The sequence below is a fragment of the Rutilus rutilus genome (assembly GCF_951802725.1).
Source record: "Rutilus rutilus genome assembly, chromosome: 12".
Classification (NCBI taxonomy): domain Eukaryota; kingdom Metazoa; phylum Chordata; class Actinopteri; order Cypriniformes; family Leuciscidae; genus Rutilus; species Rutilus rutilus.
Window position 1 is genome coordinate 7753665 of NC_140217.1, and position 25236 is coordinate 7778900.

Sequence of the window (25236 nt, forward strand, 5' to 3'; positions counted from 1 at the left end):
TACGTAACGATTTTGTAGTTCCTGGCACTTTCCATGACTTGTTAGAGGCACAAATCCCATGCTTTTGTATTGAGAACTATATACTACGGTATTATCTAACATAACATAAGAAAAAGTAGTCATCATTTTTATATGATGAATTGATATTCAGTTCACTGCAGTAATCTAACCAATTTTATCAAAAAATAGAATATGTAACATTCCTTAAAATTGTTAGATGCATGCATGAAATAACAATAAGCAAATATATTTATTTATGGAGTGTCTATTTATACCAATTGCAAATAGCCCGCCTTGTTGGCAGAGGCTATTTACACCACCAAAATATGATTGAGCCAGGCAAAATTACAAAAGAAATTTGTTCATAACAGGATCAGTGGTGTGGAAAGTAAGGCGGGTGGCGTTATCCGCCTTTTTCCAAACTCATTCTTCTCCCTTTTTCCATCGCATATCGACTCGGAATGGTGTTTATTTTAAAGAAAAATTAAGGAATTATTAAAAAAATGAAATAAAGGTGGGAAAATTTAATAGTGGGAATAAGTGTTTACTGGGTTAAGGGTTAGGAGTAGGTGTAGTGGAGGGCTTTATGAACAGGGTCAAGCAAAGCCCCAATAAGGCGGCATCCATTTAGGATTTTATTAAATATAATCATATACATTGAATATGCTGTTATAATGTTATACTGTTTTATAATATACTACAACACTCTGAGGTGCAAAGTATAAATAGCATCTATCAACTATTTACACATAGTGCAAATAAAATACTTTTTGTTTCTATTTACACTTAGTGCAAATATTATATTATATTCTTTAATTTATGGGCAATATAAGCTTATCAGTAAACCAAATATATTTTATCTATTTAATTTAAATGTTTATTTTGTTTATTGCAAATCAGGGTTTTATGGTAAACTGTATTTAGACATGTTCCAAATTTCAGTGACAGGATAGCTAAAATTAAAAACGTATTAATAATGAATAAATAGAAAATAGCTCATATAATATTTAGTCTGACCCCCCTGAGGTTGAAGGTTAAGCATCTCTTTCACTGACCATTTGCTGGAAAGGACAAGGAAAGTTTCAGGGCCTATATTTTTCCCTCTTCCCTCCCTCTTTTAACCGACAACGTGAACCTTACCGCAGACACAGTCGCACACATGAGCTGCCTGAAATGCCTCATTTCCCTCTTTTCATCTCTGTCTCTTTCTGACATTTTCTCCCTCAATCCTTCCCGTCCCTTTTTTCACATCTCTATCTTCTCTCCCTCTCCCTGTGATCTGTCTGGTTAGTGTATTACCGTGAGGGATATTTGAATGGTAATTGCCCTCCCATGGTCCTGAGGTTTTAATCTGTCTGCGAGGGAAGAGGAACTCTATTAATTGAAGATGGGATTGCAGCAGAGAGCTGCACTCGTTTGCCCCTCCATCTCTTGGGTTTCCTGTCCACTGTCCTGAACGATGGGTCTCGTACAAGGAAATGATCCATCATCTTTCCAGACTGACAGAGAACTTGCCCAAACAGTCCGGCGACAATACAATTAACATTTACAATCTGCTCAGAATGCCACAGAATGCCAAGGGACAACATGTTAGTCAATGGGTTAAATAAATTACTAGGCTGAAATGAAACAGAAAAGAGAAACCTGAAACCTTGTCCATGTGAGAGTGATTATAAAAGGGTCAGAATACTGACCTGGAATTTTGCTATACATGCGGCAGTAAAGTTGATATGACATTAAAAATAGACTTAAATTTTTCATCAAAATGTAATAACTTGCTCTGCCTCTGAAATTAGTTTCCTGTTCTGCTGATGTGAACTGGAAAAATCATTGACTATTTGATCATTGATCTATCATTGAGTATTTTTGTCCTGATTTCCAGTAAAAAAAATCTCAGCATTCTCAAACAGAATCAATTTACTTGAATTAAGTTTATTACTTACCCTACTGGCAAATTGAATGTGTTTTCAGTTTGAGTGAGACAATAAATTCTCTATACAAGAGTGATATTACTACTGAGTTTAAATAAATGGCCAGGGCTTGGTTTTATTATTATTTATTGTTTTTTTATTTATTATTATTTATACATTATTATTTGACATTTTTTTATACCATGCCTTCATAGTTTATTTTTGATGACTCCACGCAGTTTCTTTTTTGTAAATTTTAGACAGTTATTTTAGTATCATATTGAGTATAGTATTGAATACTTTTCTATTTTCACTTAATTTGATTGTTTTTGTTATTATTATTACTTTTTTTTTAAAGTCTATATAGTTTTTAATAATGTTATTTCAGTTTTAGTTACTTTAGTACATAAAGTTAAACTAAATGAAAACGAGAAGTGTTGCCTTGCCAAGTAGATGAAATAAAATAACATTCATATATATATATATATATATGTGTGTGTGTGTGTGTGTGTGTGTTTGTATTCACCACTGAAATTAGTTTCCTGTTCAGCTGAAATTAATTTTTTTCTTGATTTCCAGTAAAAATATCTAATAATATTCAAAACCGGGATCTATACTATTCAAAAATAATATCCAAAAACAGGATCAATTTACTTATCTTGAATTCAGTTTATTTTACTTACCCTACTGGCAAATTGTTTTTCTTGCTTTAATCATAAACCTCACTAAAGATAAGGGATAGATACCACAAGAGAGATTGCAAAGCTAAAAGGGGAGCAAGAGAGAGCTGAAGAATAAAAAAGAAAGGAGACGGAAAGACAGAGAGAAGGACAATCGAATAGAGATTATTTACTGCAGCGCAGCACACACCCTCGGCTATGCGCTGTAATGTATCACAGTGAAATGCCGTAGACTTTATCAGCCATCAGAATCAGTGCCAGGAAGAACAGAAACTCAAGAGAAACAGGCCTGCAGAAGACTCTGCATCTGATACATACCATTAGACACAGCCCCATATTCCTAAAGCCCTCCGGTTCTCTGAAGAACAGAACGTCAGGACCCTGAAAAGCTGTGGCGTGTGTTTGTGACTCACCACACGTCCTCAGAATCCTCGTCACACTCTGCCCCAAACTGACAAATGTCGCACGTTGATGTCTCCTTCTGACTGATCTCTGCTGAACCCTCGTTAACTGGTGAGAGCGAAAGAGAGAGAGAGAAAAGTGAGTGAGAGATCTTAAAGGATTCATCAAATCATGAGGAATAAAATGTTCCTGTTTCCTTTCAGATAAAAGAGTTCAGTCTTCTTTTATTGGTTTATGAAATAATCTGAAACCGATGCTGTTGTTTTTCAAATAAGCCTTGGCAACACAAATAAATTTGTCATTGTATTCAGAAAAGAAAACTCCATCGCAGAATGTTATATACACGTATAGGCCTACTTCAAAATTTACTGTAAAAAAATATGCTGACAATGTTTCAGGTGTTACAGGATGGCATATTGGTACCTGCATATTTTACAACTTTTAACCGTATATGTCAAGTAATTTAATGTTTATACAAATCTGCTTGAACCACCAAAGTCTGCTTTCCCAGACAGCAACATAGTGTTGGCCCACATCTGGTACCCGTTGAATCCATGTACCAGATGTGGCCCGGATCTGGGCCGACACTACGTTGCTGTTTGGGTTGTACCTTACAATGTACTGATAACCACCATGATAATAATACAGGTGGTAAAATAGAAAGCCATGCAATGAATCAAAATTCATCATAAGTAGGCTATATTAACTAAGATTAATAAATGCTATAGAAGGTTTGTAATTTAAATGTTACAGAAAAAGCGAATGTAATCCTATAGGAAGTGAAAATTTGAATGTCTGGGGTTTCTAGATGACCATATGTAGATAACAGCAGAAACCATGTGGTGTATGATTAAATAATTGGTTGATTATTGCTGGGGACCAGCCCGCTGGCTGCAGTATCAGCCAATTTGCCCCCCTATAAAATAAAAATGTAACCGTAAAAAAGATTTGTGATGGGTTATTGATGGCAAACAACCAGAGACTCTTCCTTTAGCCCTCGCCTGCACGAAAATCGGACATTATCACCAGTTCAATAACACAGAGATCAAGACACCTCACCTTAGTGGTTTTATGCCAAAGAAACAAACAGTGTTCGGTATGCATTTGCAATATAATCTAAGCTTTAATAGTGCCCATGACTAAACACTTCAATTAGGGCAGTGCTAATTGCAAATCTGCGGTGCTTGAGCAGCAGTTGGCAGAAAATGAAAAGATCTAAGTAAACATAGCATGTGAGGGCTTCTGAAGGCTAAATATGGGTCAAGCAGCAGCTTTTAGCCTGAGAAAATAGCTGGTTTGAGTGGGTGTAAAGGAACGGCCTGATTTTCCACACATTATGGAGTATGAAGTGTCAGCCCTGAGCTGCTGCACTGTGTTCACATTCAGATTCAGGAAGTCAGGGATAGTGTGTGAAGTTGCTAATTAAAAGCTAACTAAAATGGAGATATTAGCAATGGGCTGAGATGCACGTTGCGAAAGTCACCTTCTTGTTGTCGCTTACAATCAAATGCAGAATGCAAGTATGTTCAAAGTCAATTGTGAGTTACTTGAGGAAGCACATTTTTACATCAGTTCATCATGCTGTATGATGAATCTGACAGTTTGAGGTATTGAGGACCTACAATCGCAAAATCGAACCCGACAGCTCTGAATATAAATCATTATTGTAGTCTATACTCAGGACATGGTTCTGAACACAAGATTTGTATTATTTTTTATTATTCGTTCAATAATTTATTTCTAACAAAAAACTAAAATAGCAGTTTTTAATTCATACCTGCATACGAATATGTCTACTTCCCTACTATATAGTAGGTGAAAGTGTCCAGATTTACAGTATTCATAAAATAGTAGGTCTTTTTTGTCACATTTTATGTGTGTGTGCTTGAAAATTCTTGCATATCGCTTCTCAGTTATGTGAGGCAGAGCAAGAAGGAAGTGCTGTTTCCACGTCGATAGAACATATCTGATTCTGAGTGTGTATGTGTGTGATTTAGAATGTATGAGCCAGAGTTCATCAATGATTTACACTCAGACATTAAAACATGTTTGATCCTACTGGAGGAGGGGAAATGCTTTCCTCAAGCTAAACTCTTCTCTTGAGTCTCTAAGCGGCTGAACCCCTCCCTCCATCTCCCTTCCTGCCCTTTTCTATTTCTCTCCCACAGTGGCTACATTTGTTCACTTGTTCTACGCTTTTTCCCTCTTGTATGGCTTTCACATGTCTTTATCTATCTGCTTTCGTTTTGATTTCAATTATTTTCTTCTCATCCTCAATTTCTTGTTCTTTGCTCTTTGAGCCACATTCTTCTATTGTTCCGTTCTTCTATTTTTTTTTTTGTTCCCAGTCCCTGTTTATCAATTCCTGATCAGTTATAGGGATGGGCAGGGTGGCTTACTAGCTGTTGGGTTCTTTCTATTCCATAAAAAAAAAAAAATTACTGTACATCGCGATTAAGAAATGTTTCTTAAGCATCAAATCAGCATATTAGAATGATTTCTGAAGGAATCAAACCAAACAGAGCAGAGTAGGCTCTCGGAAAGGATGAGTTTAGAGAGACTGAATCTTCAAACTAACCGTTTTCAGTCTCTGAGAAATGAGGTGATGTGCAATGTATATTATGAGAAAATGAAAGTGTTTTTTTGACCTCTGATCCATGAAAATGTATTGTAGGAACAAAATTAGGAACCTTCAAAATAGCATATTAGAGGCACACAAAAATATTAGTGTAATTATAGAAAATCAAGCATAGCGTTAGTTCTGGCAGATCACGTTAGTCAAGCTCGCATCAGATGACTCTCAGCTGATCCACGTCTACCTATAGGAATACGACGCCTATCACATCATCCATATATATAAGCTCCTTCAGTATTATCAACAGCAATCGCATTTCTCAGGAGCGAATTACCCTGCTCCATCCCCAGCTCCTCCTGTCGTCACTCAGGATTTGGCATTCTGATTCCCCCTTTGAATTATGTTGTACATTAAAACTTTATTAATTAATGATATCTGCAATACATTCATGTTGGTTCTGTTCTGTTTACCCTAAGGGGGGTTATCACTGCTCTACCTGCTCTTATCTATGCTAGGCTGCATGGATGCGCAGGGAGTTCTTGCCCAAAACTGAACCATACCACCAATCCAACTGTATGCTAAATACAGTAAATCATATTTGACGATAGTGGTCCTGACAGAAATGAATACAAAAGTACGAAACACAAAATCATGGAGACAGTTGTACTTCACAGTACACACACCTGTACGTCTCGCAGTAAAGGCCCTTTCACATGACTTTCATCGGCATTGCCCAATAAATAGAACTATAAGAGAGAAACATCAGCTATTACCTCCAGTGGCAGTGTGCCAGTCAAGCATTGTATTGTGTCGCTCGCAACTATTTAAAGTTTAAACTATTTCAAATTTGACCTTGTTTGGCACGACCTTTTGAGACACTACTGAAAAATTCCCACGCAATTACAGATCCTAAGTTTATTATTTTTACACATGCCTTTTCATCTCTAATGATGTCTTTTATAGTTAAAAACAAAAAAAACAGTCAAACTATATGAAGAGATCTTGAATTCCTCATAATTTCCTTTTAATTGGTTATGTTTGCCCTCTTGTTTCCAACAGCAACCCAGTTTTTAATCCAGTGCATGGACTTATACAGTACATGTGAACCAATGTTTGATGATTGCTTTATTTCTTTCAAATAAATGTTTCCACTGTTTACTGTGTGCACATTCTGCTTTCGTGCTACATACAGTATACAAGATAGGGATGCTCATATTGACCGTTTAACCGTTAACCGAAAGTAAAAAAATTGACCGATTAATACTCATATTAAACTCATATTAATAAAATCAGTTAAACGGTTTAAAACGTTTTTTTTTTGTTTAAGCTTCTTTTTTTTTTTTCTTTTTTTTTTTTTGCTGCATGGTTTAAAAATAAAATACTATATAGCTTATATTTATTAACTCAAGGAGCGCGTAGACACGCGCAACCACACACGTATCTAGCGAGACGTTACCTGTGTATTCCCGGGACATCGATCCGTCCCATAGGAGAGGGTGTTTTCAGCCGCGGGTCTAATGGCGTGTTCACACCAAACGCGAATTTAATTATTTGCGCGAGTAGATTACATACAAAGTCAATGCAAAGACGCGAATGACGCGAATTGGGCGACGCGTTTGCCGCGAAAGCTGGATAATGGCCTCAATCGCGTCTTCCACGCAAGACAAGTTAAAAAATTTCAACTCGAGCAGAAAATTTGCGTGAAGAGGTGAAATTCACCGAGTTGAGTGCGCCTCTGGATGGTGATGTGAACCCAGACACGTCGGCGTTTGGCTTTCCTCCGTATTTGGGACTTCCACAACAAGTACAGAGCAGCAATATCATTCATTTCAGACATGACGGAAAAATTATGGCAGAAAGAAATTGTGTTGTTGTTGATGATGATGATGACACTCCTTTGCGCGGTATATTTTTATTCGCGAGTGATGCGAAAAGCAAGAAAAATATCCCGCGAGTAATCTAGAGCGAGTAAATAACGCGATGCGAATATACACTTCGCGTTTGACTGTCAACAGGCTGCGCTCCAGACTGAACCCACATCACGTTGATTGATATGTTGCTTTTTAAAAATAAAAATTAGACAAGGTGCTATAGGGCTGCTATTTTTATTTAACGAAAAATCTTAGTCTAAAGGAAAAAAAAATCCGGTATTTGAAAGCTTTGTTCAAACGGATTCAGTGTTTTCTTTTTGTCATCTTAATTTGTTAATTATTTAAGTTTAAAAAATATATTTAGTGTAGGCCTATTTTGTTTTTTATTTGTATTATTTTGTTCTGTTTTTCTCTCACTGTCAGAAATGCTGCAGGTGCGTGAAAATTTAAACTGAATCCAGGTTCTGTTGTTGATCTGTTCTGTATGCTGCTGTTTGCACTTTGCACGTTAAAATAAACCCTTAAAAAAAAAAAAAAAACTATTTTTTTAAAGGGTCACAGATATATGCGTCATTTTTATTTGGAATCTTATCAGTTAACGGTTAATAATCGATTAAAGAGTGCCGGTTGTCGGTCGGGAAAATTAATCGAAATGAGCATCCCTAATACAAGATACAGTGCACAGTGTCCACTATTTTTTTTAAATAGTAATTGAAACAGTAGGCAATATTCCTTAAACATGGATGTCATGGAAATGAAAACATTTTATTTAGCTATTTGCTTTTTTAAATGTAAGAATTTCGTAAATGCCTGCAGTCCGATCAAATGAAAAAAATCATGGCTGTAATTATCGTTCATTTTGGAAATGAAAAGTCAAGCAGAGCACACTGCAGTGGACATTTTGGCAAATGTAGTATTGTAGGTCATCTACACTCAAAAATCTGTCACTGGGAGCAGTACCCTATCAAAATTTAAAGGGATAGTTCACCCAAAAATGAAAATTTTGTCATCATTTACTCACCATCAGGGCTGGGTTTCCCGATAACGTTGTCTCTTAGCGCGCTACAAAGACTCTTAAGGTATAACTTAACTGAAGGTATACCATTTCTAAGCGTGTTCCCCGAACCATAACTTAGGAAGCTGCTTAAGATATACCTTCTAACGTGCGACGTTACCCGGTGCTGTCCGTGGCGATGGTGCTGAATTGGTTGATATCGATGGCTCGAGAATCAATTATTCTCTCGTGCAGGGGCTGTTTATGTGAGAAAGCGGTGTTCTTTATACAAGAAGCACTTCAGAAATAGTTGAAATTGCATTTATTAGGACTAATGGGATATTATAAAAAAATAGCCTATAATATAATAGCCTATAATAGCCTAGCCTACATATTTTTACATTGTATCATATATTGCTGCCATAATAACCATTTCAAATTTTTACGTGCTTTCTTCTCTTTCCCATTTTTGTTCGCTGAGGTGGAGCTGCGATGAAATATTGTTCTTGTAAATACTTTCCAGCATTTCAGTAATAAAAGTGTACATCTAACGTACGGTGCTCGGCAGTGATCAAAAAGGATTTAAACAGTTGATTTTGAATCTCTTCTTGTAAACTCAGAGATGTGGATTCAGACGGCAATTAAATTACCACACGACCTGTTTGTCAAAAAACAGTAGGTACTCATTTGGCCAGGGATTTTTACGTGGGTTGGGTGAGAAAAAACACTGATATTATGGATTCGGACGGCACTAAAATCACCGACTTGCCCCTGTAAATGTTTAAAATACCGTACGACGCCATGAGAAACAATGTTAGCGTCCGAACTGGACTTGGACAATTTGAATTGCACTGGCCTTTAAAAGCGAAAACACTTGCATTAGCCTAATTGAACACTGTCTGGGTATATTAAAACTTCTGAATTATATTCGTATAGACCTGCAACAGTGATAAGGTAAAGCTAAGAGTGGTCCAGACCAACCTTCCGAACGTATGACTTACAGAAGGTATACTTAACTAAGAACGTTTCGGGAAACACGTATTAACGATAAGGTACAGCTTAAGGTGTAACTTAAGAACGACGTAGCGTTAAGGAGGTTTCGGGAAACCCAGCCCAGATTGTTTCAAACCTGTATGAGTTTCTTTCTTCTGTTGAACACACAAGAATATATTTTGAAGAATGTTGGTAACCTGACATTTGACGGTAGCCATTGACTTCAATATAATTTTTTTCCTACTATGGAAGTCAATGGCTACACCCTACCCCTACACCCCAACTTTCATTTTAGGGTGAACTATCCCTTTAAGAGTGCATATTAGTACATTTTAGTAAAGGTATTCATTAGTACATAAATGGTCCATATTAGTTCCTTTTGAAAGAGTACCACCCCAGTGTCAGCTTTTGTACCTTTTTTTCGGAGAGTGTGTGTATTCGCTGTATGCAATAACTGTGTACACATACACAGTACACACATACTATATATACTTTATACCAGTGGCGGATACAGAACGTCATGAATAGGTGGGCCTGGTGAATATACGGAGGGGCCTCGGGTTTTTTAAGCTTATACACACCTGATTCCCAGGCTCCGTATTAGAGCTTTCACACTGAGCGCGGATGCGGTCTGCCGCGTTCCATGTGCGGTGCGTATACAGCAGTGCAGAGATCGTTTCCGCACCGAGTCTATTTCTGCTGTGCTGCACGCGCTGAATTAAAGTGACAGCGCATGGTTCGTGGTCAAAATGAACACAGATTGACATGAAAATATAATAATTTCACCATAAATGCGTTTAATTAAATAAAATGTAGTAATCTCACCATAAATGCATTTAATTTAATTATACTATTTTTCACAGTCATCTTTTTAAGGCTACTTTAAGACCGGGGTAAAGCAAGGAAAACTACAGTTTACCTCAACAAGGTGACATAATGAACAACACTCGTCTCATTCGTGGAGGTGCAAAAACAAGTTCTTTGTAACATGCAAGATTTATTGTATTAAAACTTAAATGCAAAAGAAAAGGCATGAGAGTCGGCTGTTTTTGTCAATTTTAAGTTTTAATTTAAAATCTTTGCGATTTTAATATAAGTACGCATTCTTAAATATTTTACCACTTGCTTGAGCAACTTAATATTTATAGAAGTAGCACTGAATGATACGTTGTTAAAATTGTGTTAAAACGTTTATTGAAGAGTGTGTGTACAAAGAGAATCGCATTGCTGACAAAACTTTTTTTAAATAAAAGTTGCTGTATAACTGGATCATTTGAAATACAAATAGTGAGTATGTTTTTTTGATGAAAATAAGCCACTAACGTTAAGTGTCTCACGACCATCCTCCTCCTCCTCAGGTATGGTCCAGAAGTATATCATCATCTAGACGTGTTTTTTTTGTTTTTTTAAGTGTGTCAATGATTTAGCCATAGCTCAGTTAGGTTGCCGCTGTGACGGAAAACTTTTAGTCCGAAACATGCCGGCGCCCGCGGTGTTGCGTGATAGCATCACTGGACTGACACGTGATATGTCGACATAATATTTTTATTTTGTAGCTAATTTTCGTAGCTACTGTACATAAATGTCTATTAAAAACGATTAAACATTCTAAAAAACTATTACAATGAAATCATTTATTAATTCATTATTATTAAAATAAAAAATTTAAATTGTTTTTATTAATCTGATTGGGTGGGCCACCGATCAATCTGGGTGGGCACGTGCCCACCCAGGCCCACCCATAAATCCGCGCCTGCTTTATACACATACTTTATCAAAAGTGAAGACATTTTTACACAAAACTTGATAAAAAATGCAAATTATGTTCTGACGTAAACATGCGATTTGGTAAATATCAAAATGCCTACTATTTCAAAGTTTCTCTTTCTCCATTCCTTGTTTCACATTCATTCCCAGTTGATCAGTCAAACTTTTCTAATATTTCAGAATATATATATATATATATCGCATCCCCCACTTCAGAGCATCCCTCCCTCTCTCTTTCTTCTGTTTCTCTCTTTTTAGATCTTCCCATCACCCCATCCTGTATCTCTTTTTAATTAGCCATGTTCTAGAGTGAAATTCCTCATCCTGGATTCACATCATAAGTACCGCTGGCATATTCACATCTATCAAGAGAGGCGGACAGAAGCTGCAGTCATCCGAACTCAGTATGAGCATCTACAGTATGTGTGTGCGGATGTGAACAGACAAAGCGAGATATGAGATCATTATTGTAAAGCTCCGTATTAATTAGAGATGAGTTGAAAATACTCACCATCATTCCCTGATCCAGAGCCAGCATCTACAAAGCAGAAAAACAGATGGTCAGGATCGGAACAGAAGTGCCGTGTCCATTCAAACGGATTTAGTTGAGTTTTTGAACCAATTCTGAATGTAACTTACAAACAAAATGACAATATATTTGGTAATTAGATTGCACACTCATAGATACAATCATTCACACCTAAATCCATCTGTCTAATCGAGTTGCTGTTTTTGCAAATCATTTGCATTAAATTGAAAATTAAGTCATCATCTATCTAGCCTAACTTTTTTCTTGTGGAACACAAAATGCTTATTGATTACTGGCTGTCAAGTTCAGTTGCAATTTTATTTTATTAAAATTAATTAGGTTGGGATTTTGAACCCTCATTAAGCAAACTGTAGTTTTTTTTTTAAAGAATAGAAAAATGGTGTAGTTTAATTAATAATCAAAAAAGATGCATAATGTCAAATTGAACATTTTAATTGCATAATGTCAATATTAAAGGGATACTCCACCCAAAACAAAAAAATCTCACCAGAAGTATTTGGATTTCTTTCTTCAGATAAACACAAATGTATCAATTAATGTAAGTACTGTATATGGGACCCCCCAAAGTTGACGCTTCATAAACCACACAAAGCGAACACGACGGTAATCCATATGGCCCCAGTTGATGAATTGATGTCTTCTAAAGCGAAATGATAGGTGTTTTAGAAAAATACTAATATTTATAACATTTTGACCTAAAAAAAAAACATTGTTTCAGGCCAACTGTCATATGAAAAATATTAGCATTTTAAAATATTAGCATTAGCACACCTATCATTTTGCTTCATAAGATATTAATTCTTATTAAACTTATGGATTACCATCGTGTTCACTTTGTGTGGTTTTGAAGTGTCAACTTTGGGGGTCCCATACACTAGTATTATATGTATTATAGTATTATAAAAATCTTTGTTTGTATTCATCTGATAATGAAAGCCATATTCATCTGGGACGGTAAATGATGAGAGAGTTTTCATTTTTGGGTGGAGCATCCCAAATACAACCAATTGGGCCAGTTTAAATTAATGTGACAGTTTGGTTTTTATTCATTATTGACAAGAATGTATTTATCGTTGTAATTATTAAGTTATTTATATAGCTAAATATGTTATATAAATATCCACCCCTCCCTCCCCACCACACGCAGATTTGAGCTACGCCACTTGAATAAGCTTATAGATCAAACTGTCACTTTGTAGGTTAGATGGTCTCTGCCTATGCTTAGATTACAAATACAAATTCACCTGTTGTGCCATTTTCCCAATAGGCACCTTATGTCTTAGGAATCTTTATCTGAGTCAGTGAAGGTTGCACAGACAGCACACAGGAGAACAATAGAAGCAATATCACAGACATCATGCAAAACAAAAGTCAATGTGGCACAGTGCACTTCTTTCCAAGCCCTACTTAAAAGAGGCATTTATAGAACACTAACATACACCAGAGACTTCTAACTCTAGAACATTCCCAGGACTTAAACTGAGCTGTTATGGGCCTAATGTATTTGATATGTAGAACTGAGAACTAGAAGGTGAAAGAACAAGAATTATCGAGGGAAATGTATACATTAGAGAGGAAGGGAAGGGAGGCTGGCTGTCACCTCATTTCCAATTTTTAACACTTATAAATCTGCCCTCCGGCTGCATCTGTACCTCTCAAAATATAAATAATGGAGTTCTTGTGGTTTCATTTGAGGTGAAAACAAAAAGTAGCCCCAGATAACCCCACTTTCTCTCTCTCAAGTTCAAGGGCACAGCCGCTATGACTAGACTGTACTGTGTTCTCTCGCTCTCAGTCTTTCTCGCCATCCGCCCCTGGGCTTGACGGCAGCTTTGGGAAAATCTGACATTCATCAATTTGTTATGATGGAGAGGAGCAGCTTATAGCTCTGTGCCCTCCCATCAATCACCCCACCAATTATTCCCCGCCCAGAACAAATATAAATCTTCGTTTGAGATGGCCACAGGAAGGCGAGGCCTTAATGTGTTATTCCTTTAATTCCAAACTGTGCCTCTCCTGCTCTAGTGCAGAAATACTTTTCTAAATCAGTATTTTTTGTCTTGTTTTTCTGTAAAAATATCTTAACCCTTCTAAGGGGCTGTTAACGCGACACCATTTTCAACTAAAAACGTAAAACTTTTAATGCATTTGGCCATTCGTTTACACGACAACAGCGTTTTGGGTGCCTGAAACCGCAAAGTTTTGAAAACGGGTTTCAAAGTGCACTTTTTTGAAACCGGTCTCTGCGTAACCAACAAAAACGCGAATCTCAGAAGACGGTGTTTCATCGCCATCTAATGGCCTGGCAGCAGAATAGAGGGTTTTTAGACGTTTTCGCGGATCCGGATCGTTTTGACAATGGTATCATCTGTACACGGAAAACTCAAAGGAAAGACTTCTCAGTTTTAAGCATATCATTGTCGTGTAAACGTACCCTAAGTAAGGGATAATGTAGAGCCAGCTGGTCATTATAGCAAAATAATTAGCTTTAGTTCAATCATGACATCTCTCTGAATAGTTTTAGCATGTTATTGAAAATGACAATGTTTAGTCTTGGCGGATTACGCTGCTGCTGTTGATTAATTCTGCTGCTGCAGAGAAAGCATGGACTTGCTATTGCTAATAGATAACAGACACATGCTGCTGCTGCTGCATAAATAGATATACATATATCCTGTAGCAGATCTAGGCAGGTGGAGCTGGGGGAGGTGGAGGGTTTCAGACTAAATCTGAGAGCGGCCTGCAGGACTAGCTTACAGCAAATAATGAACCAGACGATTTTAAATGTTCTACAAGCAATCTCATTGGCTGCAGAATCAGCAGAGGCCAATCAGCTTGTGCCATGCTGTAATGATGCGATTTCTAGCAGATTGCATGTAAAGGACCCATCAGCTAGTTTCATGGCTTAACTAGATATATTATGAATAATACAACTTATTCTATTATTAAAATGTATTCTATGAAGATGGCAAACTGTGGAAATAATATAAAAGCATTTCATTTAATCATATAAATAACCATTTAATTTAATTAACAGAATCATACCATAAGGATAGGAAAGTCAAAATACATGGATAGAGCCACTACAGCACTACAATTTTTTTGTAATTGTATTTCACATTATTACTGTTTAAAAATGCAGCCTTGGCGCGTATTAAGTTTTTCTTTTCACTGTTCTGTTCTTGTTTTGCCTGCCTGAGTTCCTAGCTAGTTTCCTGGCTGTAAATTAGTTTCCACAGACCTGTTTCTGTTCACCTTGGTTACGTTTCCCCATGTATTTAAGCCCTGAGCTTCATTCTGTTCCTTTGTCCGGTATTGTCTATGTAAACGTGTTTGTGTTTCATTTATCATGCAATCTCCTGAATGTTCATTGTGGATATAATAAAGACTGTGTTTTTGTCCTCTGTCTCCTTCGTCACGCAATTCATTCAACCAGCGCCAGACAGAAGCAATCAATTATGTTCAACAACATTTTTGTTGTTGACATTAGTGAAACTATAGTTTTGAAAGGAACTGAATGGGGAGATTAAAAATGTTGAAATTAAATGTGATTTTGAGCAGGATGAGAAAAGACTTTAATGGGATTTAGAACCGGTTCAATTACACTCGGTTAACAATGTGGTAAAGAATGTAGTTACTAAAAAAGCAAGCACAATTTTATAATTCAGTGATGTGATATACAATATATGAACCTGGATAAATTAATCATTTCGGGGAGTATAAAATCACTTAGAGTGAATCACTAATCTGGTCACTTAAAAATAACTTTAAAAAAAAAATATTTAATTTCATAGTGTTGAAGTTAAATGAAACAATTATTAATTCATGTGGAACCAATATACATGATTAAATCATGTAAATTCAACACACATTTATAAAAACAAAAAAACAAGACAAAATAAAAGAACAGATTAAGAAACCGATATTTTGCAATGTCCTCTTCCTAACCCTTTCAGTTTCTCACTTCTCTTTCCCAAACTTCTGTGTCCCCTGCTGGGTCACAGGTAACACAAATTGTCAGAAGTATGCAGATGAGGCTGAGCTCGTTCATATTCATGAGGCTGTGGTTTTAATGAGGGACTCAATTACAGGACCACATTACACTGAACCTGTGACACTTCGGCTGTCTGAAATAGAAAGAGAGAGAGAGAGAGAGAGAGACAGAGGCTCTGTGTATTCAGCATCTCATTTCTTCATCTTCAATCTGCGTTTTAATTCTCCAGATCATTCCTCGTTCCCATTGCTGATCAGACCAATCCCCGTTGCTCTCATGATCTTCCATAATTAGCCAAATTATTTGTCTGGGTCTGTCCTTTTGGTATTACATCATACTGTCTCCCTCTCTGCCCGTCTCTCTCTCTCAAACTGCTCTGTGGGGAGCGTCTAGATGTTCTGATGGATTATACTAATGATGACTTTTCCGATTCCATCTTCCTCCAGCTTTGCCCCTTCCTCAGCACACACACACACACACAGGGTCTGATTTATAACCACCTCCCGCTATCTTTCTCTTCTTTACAAGTAATGGGTGATCAATTTGAGAACAGTGTGACCTGTGTTTATTCTGTCTCCAAACACACACATATTTGTGTGCACCCATATAGCACAGCACACACAATGATTTGTGGTCTGTGAGGAAATGTAGCCCACTTTACTTGACACTGATTACTGTCTTTGCCTCTGAACAGCCCCACATCTCTGCATCACACTCAGACACACAGATGGCTGTTTTTCTACCATGGCTGGAACTCTACATTCCACTGTTTTTTTGTTATGTTGTATCAAACATAAAATTAACTTAGCCTGAAAAGCCTGAAAAGTTTGTTTTAAAGATATCTAGGCCCGGTTTAACAGACAGGGCTTGGATTAAAGGGATACTCCACTTTTTTCGGAAATATGCTCATTTTACATCTCCCCCAGAGTTAAACAGTTGAGTTTTACCGTTTTAGAATCCATTCAGCCGAACTCCGGGTCTGACGGTACCACTTTTAGCATAGCTTAGCACAGATCATTGATTCTGATGAGTCCAGTAGCATTTCTTTCAAAATGACCAAAGAGTTTCAATATTTTTCCTATTTAAAACTTGACTCTTCTGTAGTTAAACCGTGTACTAAGATCGACGGAAAATGAAAAGTTGCGATTTTCTAAGCCTACATGACTAGGAACTACTCTCATTCCGGCGTAATAATCAAGGAACTGTGCGGCTGTACCATGAGTGCAGCAGGCGTAGTGATATGACGCAGCGCCTGAAAATAGGTCTAATAGGTTAGACAAACTTAGTCCCGGTCACGTTGGAAGAAGTTACCGAGCTGGGGACTATTTTCAGGCGCTGCGTCATATCATTACGCCTGCTGCACCCATGGTACAGCCGCACAGTTCCTTGATTATTACGCTGGAATGAGAGTAGTTCCTAACCATATAGGCTTAGAAAATCGCAACTTTTCATTTTCCGTCGATCTTAGTACACGGTTTAACTACAGAAGAGTCAAGTTTTAAATAGGAAAAATATTGAAACTCTTTGGTCATTTTGAAAGAAATGCTACTGGACTCATCAGATTCAATGATCTATGCTAAGCTATGCTAAAAGTGGTACCGTCAGACCCGGAGTTCGGCTGAATGGATTCTAAAACGGTAAAACTCAACCGTTTAACTCTGGGGGAGTTGTAAAATGAGCATATTTCCGAAAAAAGTGGAGTATCCCTTTAAGCCAGGAGTATGCCCTAGTTCAATTAGGGCATTTAAGTGGCTTTTATAAACGTGCCTTAGAAAAAACAATGCAGTGACAAATGTATTACCCAAGTTTTTGAAAAAAAATCAATAAATCAAACAAATATTATTTTCTATAATTTATGGGACTATACTACTACTAATATTTGTTTTATGTTTTTAAAAGAAGTATCTTAGGCTCACCAAGCTGCATTGAATTGAGTAAAATAAGTAAAACAGAAATATTCTGAAATATTATTACAATTTAAAGGAACACTCCACCGTTTTTTGAAAAAGGGCTTATTCACCATCTTTCCTACATTTAGATGGGTGGGCAAACGCATTTTTGTCTCAGTGCATGCATTGTTTTAGTTTGGCAGCGCCGCCGCTAGTTTAGCTTAGCATAATGAATGGAATCCTTTGTTGCCAGCTAGCATGTCATGAGTAAAAGTGATAAAAAACCCTAAAAAAACCTGAATTATTTCTTGGGGCCTGCGCATTCACAACGAGTACAAATAGCATTGCAGATTAAGACTAGGTGATTTCCTAGGCAGATATTGACATGGGACTATATTGGGGTGAAGCACTGCTGCTTGGGTGCAGAGAGATATCACGCAACACCTGAAATCCCCCAACTTCCGTCAACATACCGGTGTGAATAGTAGCTGGCTATTTTTCCAACAGTAGACATAGTGAATGGCGATGAACATGGTGGATTTTGTGAGAGACGAAGAGGGTGACTTCTCAGACAGTCAAGTTCCAGAACCATACCTCTATGAACCAGAGTTTTCTGAAGATGAGCTGCGTGCTTTGGAAATAGAACGACAGGAGGAGGAGGAGGTTGCGATCGCTCAACAGCCTGAGGACGTGAGGATGAGAGCCAACACGAACTGGTGGTGTGAGTGTGGGGGAATATGCCAACCTATGCCGACTGAAATAGTGTCTGTACTGTGGCGAGTGGGACAAGGTATTGTGTTACCTTGTGTCAGGTGTTGTGTGATATCTCTGCGCCCAAGCAGCAGTGCTTCGCCTGTGCTTCACCCCAATATAGTCCCAAGTCAATATCTGCCTAGGAAATCGCCTAGTCTTAATCTGCATTGCTATTTGTACTCGTGAATACGCAGGCCACAAGAAGTAATTCGTTTTTTTTTGTTTTGTTTTTATCATGACATGCTAGCTGGCAACAAAGGATTCCATTCATTATGCTAAGCTAAGCTAGTGGCGGCGCTGCCAAATTAAAACAATGCATGCACTGAGACAAAAATGCATTTGCCCACCTATCTAAATGTAGGAAAGACGGTGAATAAGCGCTATTTAAAAAACCGGTGGAGTGTTCCTTTAAAATAACTGTTTTCTATTTAAATCTAATTTAAAATGCAATTTATTTATGTAATGGCAAAGCAGAATTTTCAGCATCATTACTCCAGTCTTCATTGTCACATGATCCTTCAGAAATCATTCAAATTTCTTTAAAAAAATCTTACTGACAAACAATAGTGTAAGCTGTTCAATAACTAAAAATATTTATATTTAGATATTTATTATTACATATTTATTAGGGGTGTAACGGTAGGAATGTACAGTTACACCCAAAATATTTATTTGTGTTCTCGATTAGATTAGCCGCCTTCCTCATTTAATAAAATATGACTAAAATTGGGCAAATCATGGCCTCCTAATTATCCCCATATACTAATTGGCTTCATCACTCTGTCTCCACTCCTGTGTGTGTGTGATGGGCGTTCTGGCGCAATATGGCTGCCCGTTGCATCATCCAGGTGGATGCTGCACATTGGTGGTGGTTGAGGAGATTCCCCCCTCTATGTAAATCGCTTTGAGTGCAGAGAAAATGGCTATATTATACACTGTAAAAAATTTCTAACCCTCCCAAATCAAAAATTTCAAGTGACCGATAACATCTAAATTTTTCAATTGGCCCAAGTGAAATTCTGTAAATTTCAATTGGCCCAAGTGAAAATCTGTACATTTAATTTTATAATTTACAGAATTTCATTTGGGCCAATTGAAAAATTTTGATGTTATCGGTCACTTGAAATTTTTTATTTGGGAGGGTTAGAATTTTTTTACAGTGTATATATGAGAATATTATAATCTAGAGACAGAGGACAAAAAGAGGACTGGACCAAAATACTGTGTGTGTGTGTGTGTGTGTGTGTCCTCACATGAATTTACTTCTAATGAGTAGTGTATGTGTATCTGTGTGAGAAAAATGTAAGGAGGTGGAATGAAGTAATTTGCCATTATAGCAATAAATAAGCCCGATTGTGATTCCCCTGTGCTTTTCTGAATTGCCTTCAGAAAGCTGTGTCTCTCAGATAATTTATCAGAAAATTAAGAAAAGGCGAAAGAAAGAGACTGAAATGAGAGAGAAAAACAACGTGTGACCTGTGAAGTAGTGAAAACAAACAAGAATCGTTTCTGGTATTAAATGTTATTTAAAGATTCAATTCCAGTGAACATTGGAGTATCAGTATCTTCACCACCGGTGTCTGTTGTCAGCACTGTGCTCTGCTTCTCTTTCTCTCTTCCACTGTAATATTGTACCAGGTGAGATGTTCTCGAACTGCCTGCCATCACAATATCACCTGAAGTGTCACACTGTCAGAATGTCAGTCAAACCTGTATCTCAGCTGTCTCCCTCAGCAAAACAAACTGTAACCTGCACAAAATGTCTTTGCAAAAGTAAAACAGTTTTTAAATGTATATCTTTCATGTTTTTCAGTAATAAATTGAGCTTTTATTTAAATTCTTACAGCCTGTTTCACACCACACACATTAGCAGCGTGCGAGGGGAGCTGCCGCAGCAGGTGTGTGTTGAGCTTTCACACTGTTTCACAGCAGTGAAATCCAAATTTCAGAAGCGATCTCACCAATGTCACAAACTGTGCACAGATTTGCCAGAATGTCTGCAATAAAAACCCAGAGATTTTAATATGAACTGTCATTAATGTCATCATGTCATTAAAGTCTTTGAAGACCAATTTATCTATACAATTCACATTAAATGTATAACTCTATACTCATACTATACATTAACACTTTGTCCCTGTTTTCTTTATCTTAAAGATTATTATAAGCACTTTATTGGGTGCACCTTGCTAGTACCGGGTTAAACCCCCTTTTGCCTTCAGAACTGCCTAAATTCTTCATAGCAGATGCTTCATAGTAGATTTTGGTCCATATTGACATGATAGCACCTCGCAGTTGCTGCAGATTTACCGGCTGATGCGAATCTCCAGTTTCAGCACATCCCAAAGGTGCTCTATTGGATTGAGATCTGGTGACTGCGGAGGCCATTTGAGTATATTGAACTCAGTATGTTCAAGAAACCAGTTTGAGATGATTTGAGCTTTGTGACTAAAATGGTGTTATCTGGCTGGAAGTAGCCATCAGAAGATGGGGACACTGTGGTCATGAAGGGATGGACATTATAAGCAACAATACTCAGGTAGGCTGTGGCATTTAAACAATGCTCAATTGGTACGAAGGGGCCCAAAGTGTGCCAAGAAAATATTTAAACACACCTTTACACCACCACCACCAGCCTGAACGGTTGATACAAGGCTGGATGGATCCATGCTTTCATGTTGTTTACGCCAAATTCTCATCAGATCAGGCAACATTTTTCCAATCTTCTACTGTCCAATTTTAGTGAGCCCATGGGAATTGTAGCCTCAGTTTCGTGTTCTTATCCGACAGGAGTGTCACCGGTGTTTCTTCTGCTGCTGTAGCTCAACTGCTTCGAGGTTGGACGTTTTGGCTGTTCAGAAATGCTCTTCTGCAGACCTTGGTTGTAACAAGTGTTTATTCGAGTTACTGTTGCCTTTATATCACCTCAAACCAGTTTAGCAATTCTCCTCTGACGTCTGGCATCAACAAGGCATTTTATCCCACAGAACTGCCACTCACTGGATCATTTCTCTTTTTCAGACCATTTCAGATCAGCAGTTTCTGAAATACTCAGACCGTCTGGCACCAACAACCATGACACGATCAAAGTCACTTAAATCCCTTTTCTTCCCCATTCTGATGCTCAGTTTGAACTTCAGCAGACTGTCTTGACCAAAATGCATTGAGTTGCTGCCATCGGATTGGCTGATTAAAATTTGCATTAACGAGCAATTGAACTGGTGTACCTAATAAAGTGGCCGGTGAGTGTATATCCTAATCTCACAAGTGTCATTATCAGCATTAATATTCTGAACCAACCGTGTCATTCTGTATTCACCCAACACCAGGTGCATTCGTCACTCTCACTAGCCATTAGCCGTCAGTGAATGATCATTACTTTAGCTTATAATCACTGTTATTTCCTCCGTGGTGTGGCTCTAAGGAACCCGAGTACTACCACGAGTCAGAACTCAGATTGAACCCCACTGGATGTTTCACTGTGGAATGTTGTGCCTCTGAGCGTCGAGGGCATGTGAACATATCGCTTCTCCTTGCTAATGGGAGTTTGCAGTTAAATGTAAACTTTTAAAACTTATTTGCAAAGCTCGAACGCCTATGCATGATAATAGAGAGATTCTGAGCCTATAACACTATCCTTGTTTTTGTTGAGCAAAACACCAGTTCTTTAAATGTGCAAAATGACCGAGGTTTAATTCCCTTGTGCAACTTTATTATTAAAGATATACATACATTAATTTATGTATGGATTGTATGTATGTATTTATTTGTTGGTTGGTTAGTTGGTTTGGAAGTTGCATTCAGAATTCACTTGCCTGAAAAATCTGGCCACAATCCATTTCTATGATGTGGAATCGAATGTAATTGATGTCAAATCTCTGTTTAAAGGTCCAAACTTAATTTTTGTCTATCTAATATATATACACCCTTAAAACATTTTTCTAATCGTAACTTTTTTTCATGTTTATAAGCATACATTTGTACTACTTAAACTTGTGTTTTGGGTACATTGTGAGTCAATAAAGAAACATAAAGAATAAATTGTAAGAACAATAAACTTATACAGATATTTTCTGGCTGATTTGCTTCTCAAATAAATGTATCCCGTTTTAAAGATTTTTAGATCAGTTTCAATGGACAACAATACACAAAAATATTTTATTTTATTTTCTAAAGATTAAGTAACACTACAATAAGGTACAATTTGTTAACAATAGAAAATCATTGAAGAACAATATTTAAACAGCATTTATTAATCTAGGTTAAAGTTAATTCATAAAAATACTGTGTTTTTTTTTTAAATAAATGAGCAAATATAAATGTATACAACTTGAAATGTTAAAAAATGCATTAGTGAGAATTTACATAGAATTTAACATTAACTAATATTTAATAGGCTAAATGCTGTAAAAGTATTATTCATTGTTGGTTCAATATACCTAATGCATTAACAAACAGAACCATATTGTAAAGTATTAATGATGTTTGCTTCTCAAATAAATGTATCATGTTTTAAAGAAGTTTCACTGGACAACGAAACAAAAATATTTGATTTATTTCTAAATAATTTGGTAACATTACAATAAGGTACAATTAGTTAACATTAGTAAATTGTTGAAGAACAATATTTTAATCGCATTTATTAATCTAGGTTAAAGTTAATTCACAAAATACAGTTTTTTTAGCAAATGTAAATTTATACAACTTAAAATATTGGAAAATGTATTAATATGAGAGTATTTAGAATTAAAGTATTGTTCATTGTTAGTTCCTATTACCAAATAGAACCTTACTGTAAAAAGTGTTAAAGATTGCAATCATCAGCACACACACAGTCACCTCTAAAACACAGGGACGTACCGACAGGGCAGGCGCCCTCTGACACCAACAGCACCTCTCTCTGCAATTTGCAGGCATCTTTGCGCAGGAGACAGTGGTTCTCATAGCTCTCGGCGTTAGATCCGCACACTGGAGCATAGTCACTGCTGCACTGTAAAGAGAGAAAGAGGCACAGGTGTCACAGATGCATGTTTCTGTTGTAAATGTTTAATGGTCGAGATCAGATGAGGACAAACTTTAATTACATTGGCGCTCTGAAACACAAGACATCTGTTCAGGTGTACATGACTGCAGATAGCGAAGAGTGAAATAATGGCTGGTATAACACCTGACTGTGACTCTACAGCACACACACACACACACACACACACACACGGGGAGGAACACAAGTCCGCTGGTGTTGTTGTGGCCAGCTGTGGTGTGGCGCCTGGAGGAAGCAGGTCACCCAGAAGCAAGAACACTGAAGGTGAACCGGTTTCACTCGTATATCAAGCCAAAGCAAATAGAGGTTATTTACATCTGCCGTTAAACAAGAGGTTATCCATCTATCTGAATACACACACGCACACACAACTGACACACAGCAAACACACTGTAAAATCACTGGAAACACACACTCACACCAACACAGAACTGCTGACTAATGGCCTGAGGGGAAAAGAGAGCACAAGTGAAGGACAAAACAGACACGAGAGGGAGGGTGACTCTTTCAAAGTTTGAAATCTCTAGTGTGATTTATAAATCACAGGCAGTCAGCCATTAACACAGGACAAGGTGATTTAATGAACCAGAACACACTGAATCTGTCGGAAATGTCCACTGATATGTTCATTGCAGTGAAGTTAGGTGGACTTCTGTAATGAAGAGGCATGTTAATTCATGTTTTAATTTCATGTTTATACCAGGTAAATAAATGTATATGGAACCACATTTACCTTAGACTATCAACAAACATCTAATACTACAGTCATTTTTTTTACTTTTATACTGACATTATAGTTCACCTTTCAGCGTGAAAGAAGATATTTTTGAGTGTTTTGAGTGTCCATATTGTTTGGACGTCAACGTTCTTCAAAATATCAAAATCTGAGGGTGAGTAAATGATGACAGAAGTTTCATTTTTGGGTGAACAATCCCTTTAACATACTATATTAAAACCAAGTCTCAAAGTCCCATTAAGTTTATGTAGTTTTAATACATTTTCAACACACTCTTATGGCAATTTGTAAATTCGTTTTGGTGGCTAATTTGAATGAATTTATTTTTGTATTTTTTACGAACCTCTTGAATGAATGATTCAATGACAAATACATTTTTAACAGTCACTTGCCGCCCCCTGGTGGCATAATGATGTAATCGATACAATCATTGTAATGACAAGTTCCGTTCAAAAAGTGCTTTACTCCGTTTTGTTCACTACCGTACACATCAGTGTTTATATCCGAACTATAAACTTTTATCCCAATACTTCTGTGATAATAAGAATATTTGAAACACCGAAATAATGATACTGTGTGTGGTTGAAAATACTCTCTCTCTGGGTCACCAGCAGCAACAATGCAAATTTGAATGTTCCGCTGTGATTTTGTCAAAGGTTTAAATAGACACGTTTAATAGGTGAATCTGTGTCATTTAGGAATGAGATCGAGATTATGAATCAAGGTTGCAATCTTTTAACGATTAATCATGCAGCTCTACTATCTAGGCCAATAAAACAGAGCGTTTGTGATGAGCGTTTGACAGATTACAGAGGTGAATGAAAGACTGAGTAGGAAGATATAAAGAATTGTAAGGCTTAAATAAGAAAATGGATAATAGCAGGTGAAGGATGAATAGAGAGGAAGGAAATATGACATAACCGCTGTTTCCTCATATATCTTCAACCAGCAGCCGCTTTTTGACGAGGATATTAAAACATGTCATTAAGAGAAATTCTTTCTTCCTGTTCCTCCATTTACTGTAACTGCTCTCATCTATCTCTCATATTGTTTTTCCTGCTCTGTAGAACTGTATCCCTCA

At 37.1% G+C, this 25236-nt stretch overlaps 1 protein-coding gene across 2 annotated transcripts in view; it reads right to left on the minus strand.

Annotated features, from left to right (window-relative positions):
- Positions 1 to 25236, minus strand: part of tmeff2b (transmembrane protein with EGF-like and two follistatin-like domains 2b) — a 69885-nt gene that overhangs the window by 19802 nt on the left and 24847 nt on the right. For both annotated transcript variants that reach the window (XM_084426351.1, XM_084426350.1), the window contains exons 3-5: positions 23239 to 23368; positions 11704 to 11730; positions 3004 to 3100 (exon numbers count right to left, since the gene is read on the minus strand). In XM_084426351.1, the coding sequence (XP_084282477.1) occupies positions 3004 to 3100; positions 11704 to 11730; positions 23239 to 23368 (254 nt within the window). The remainder of the gene's footprint in view (positions 1 to 3003; positions 3101 to 11703; positions 11731 to 23238; positions 23369 to 25236) is intronic.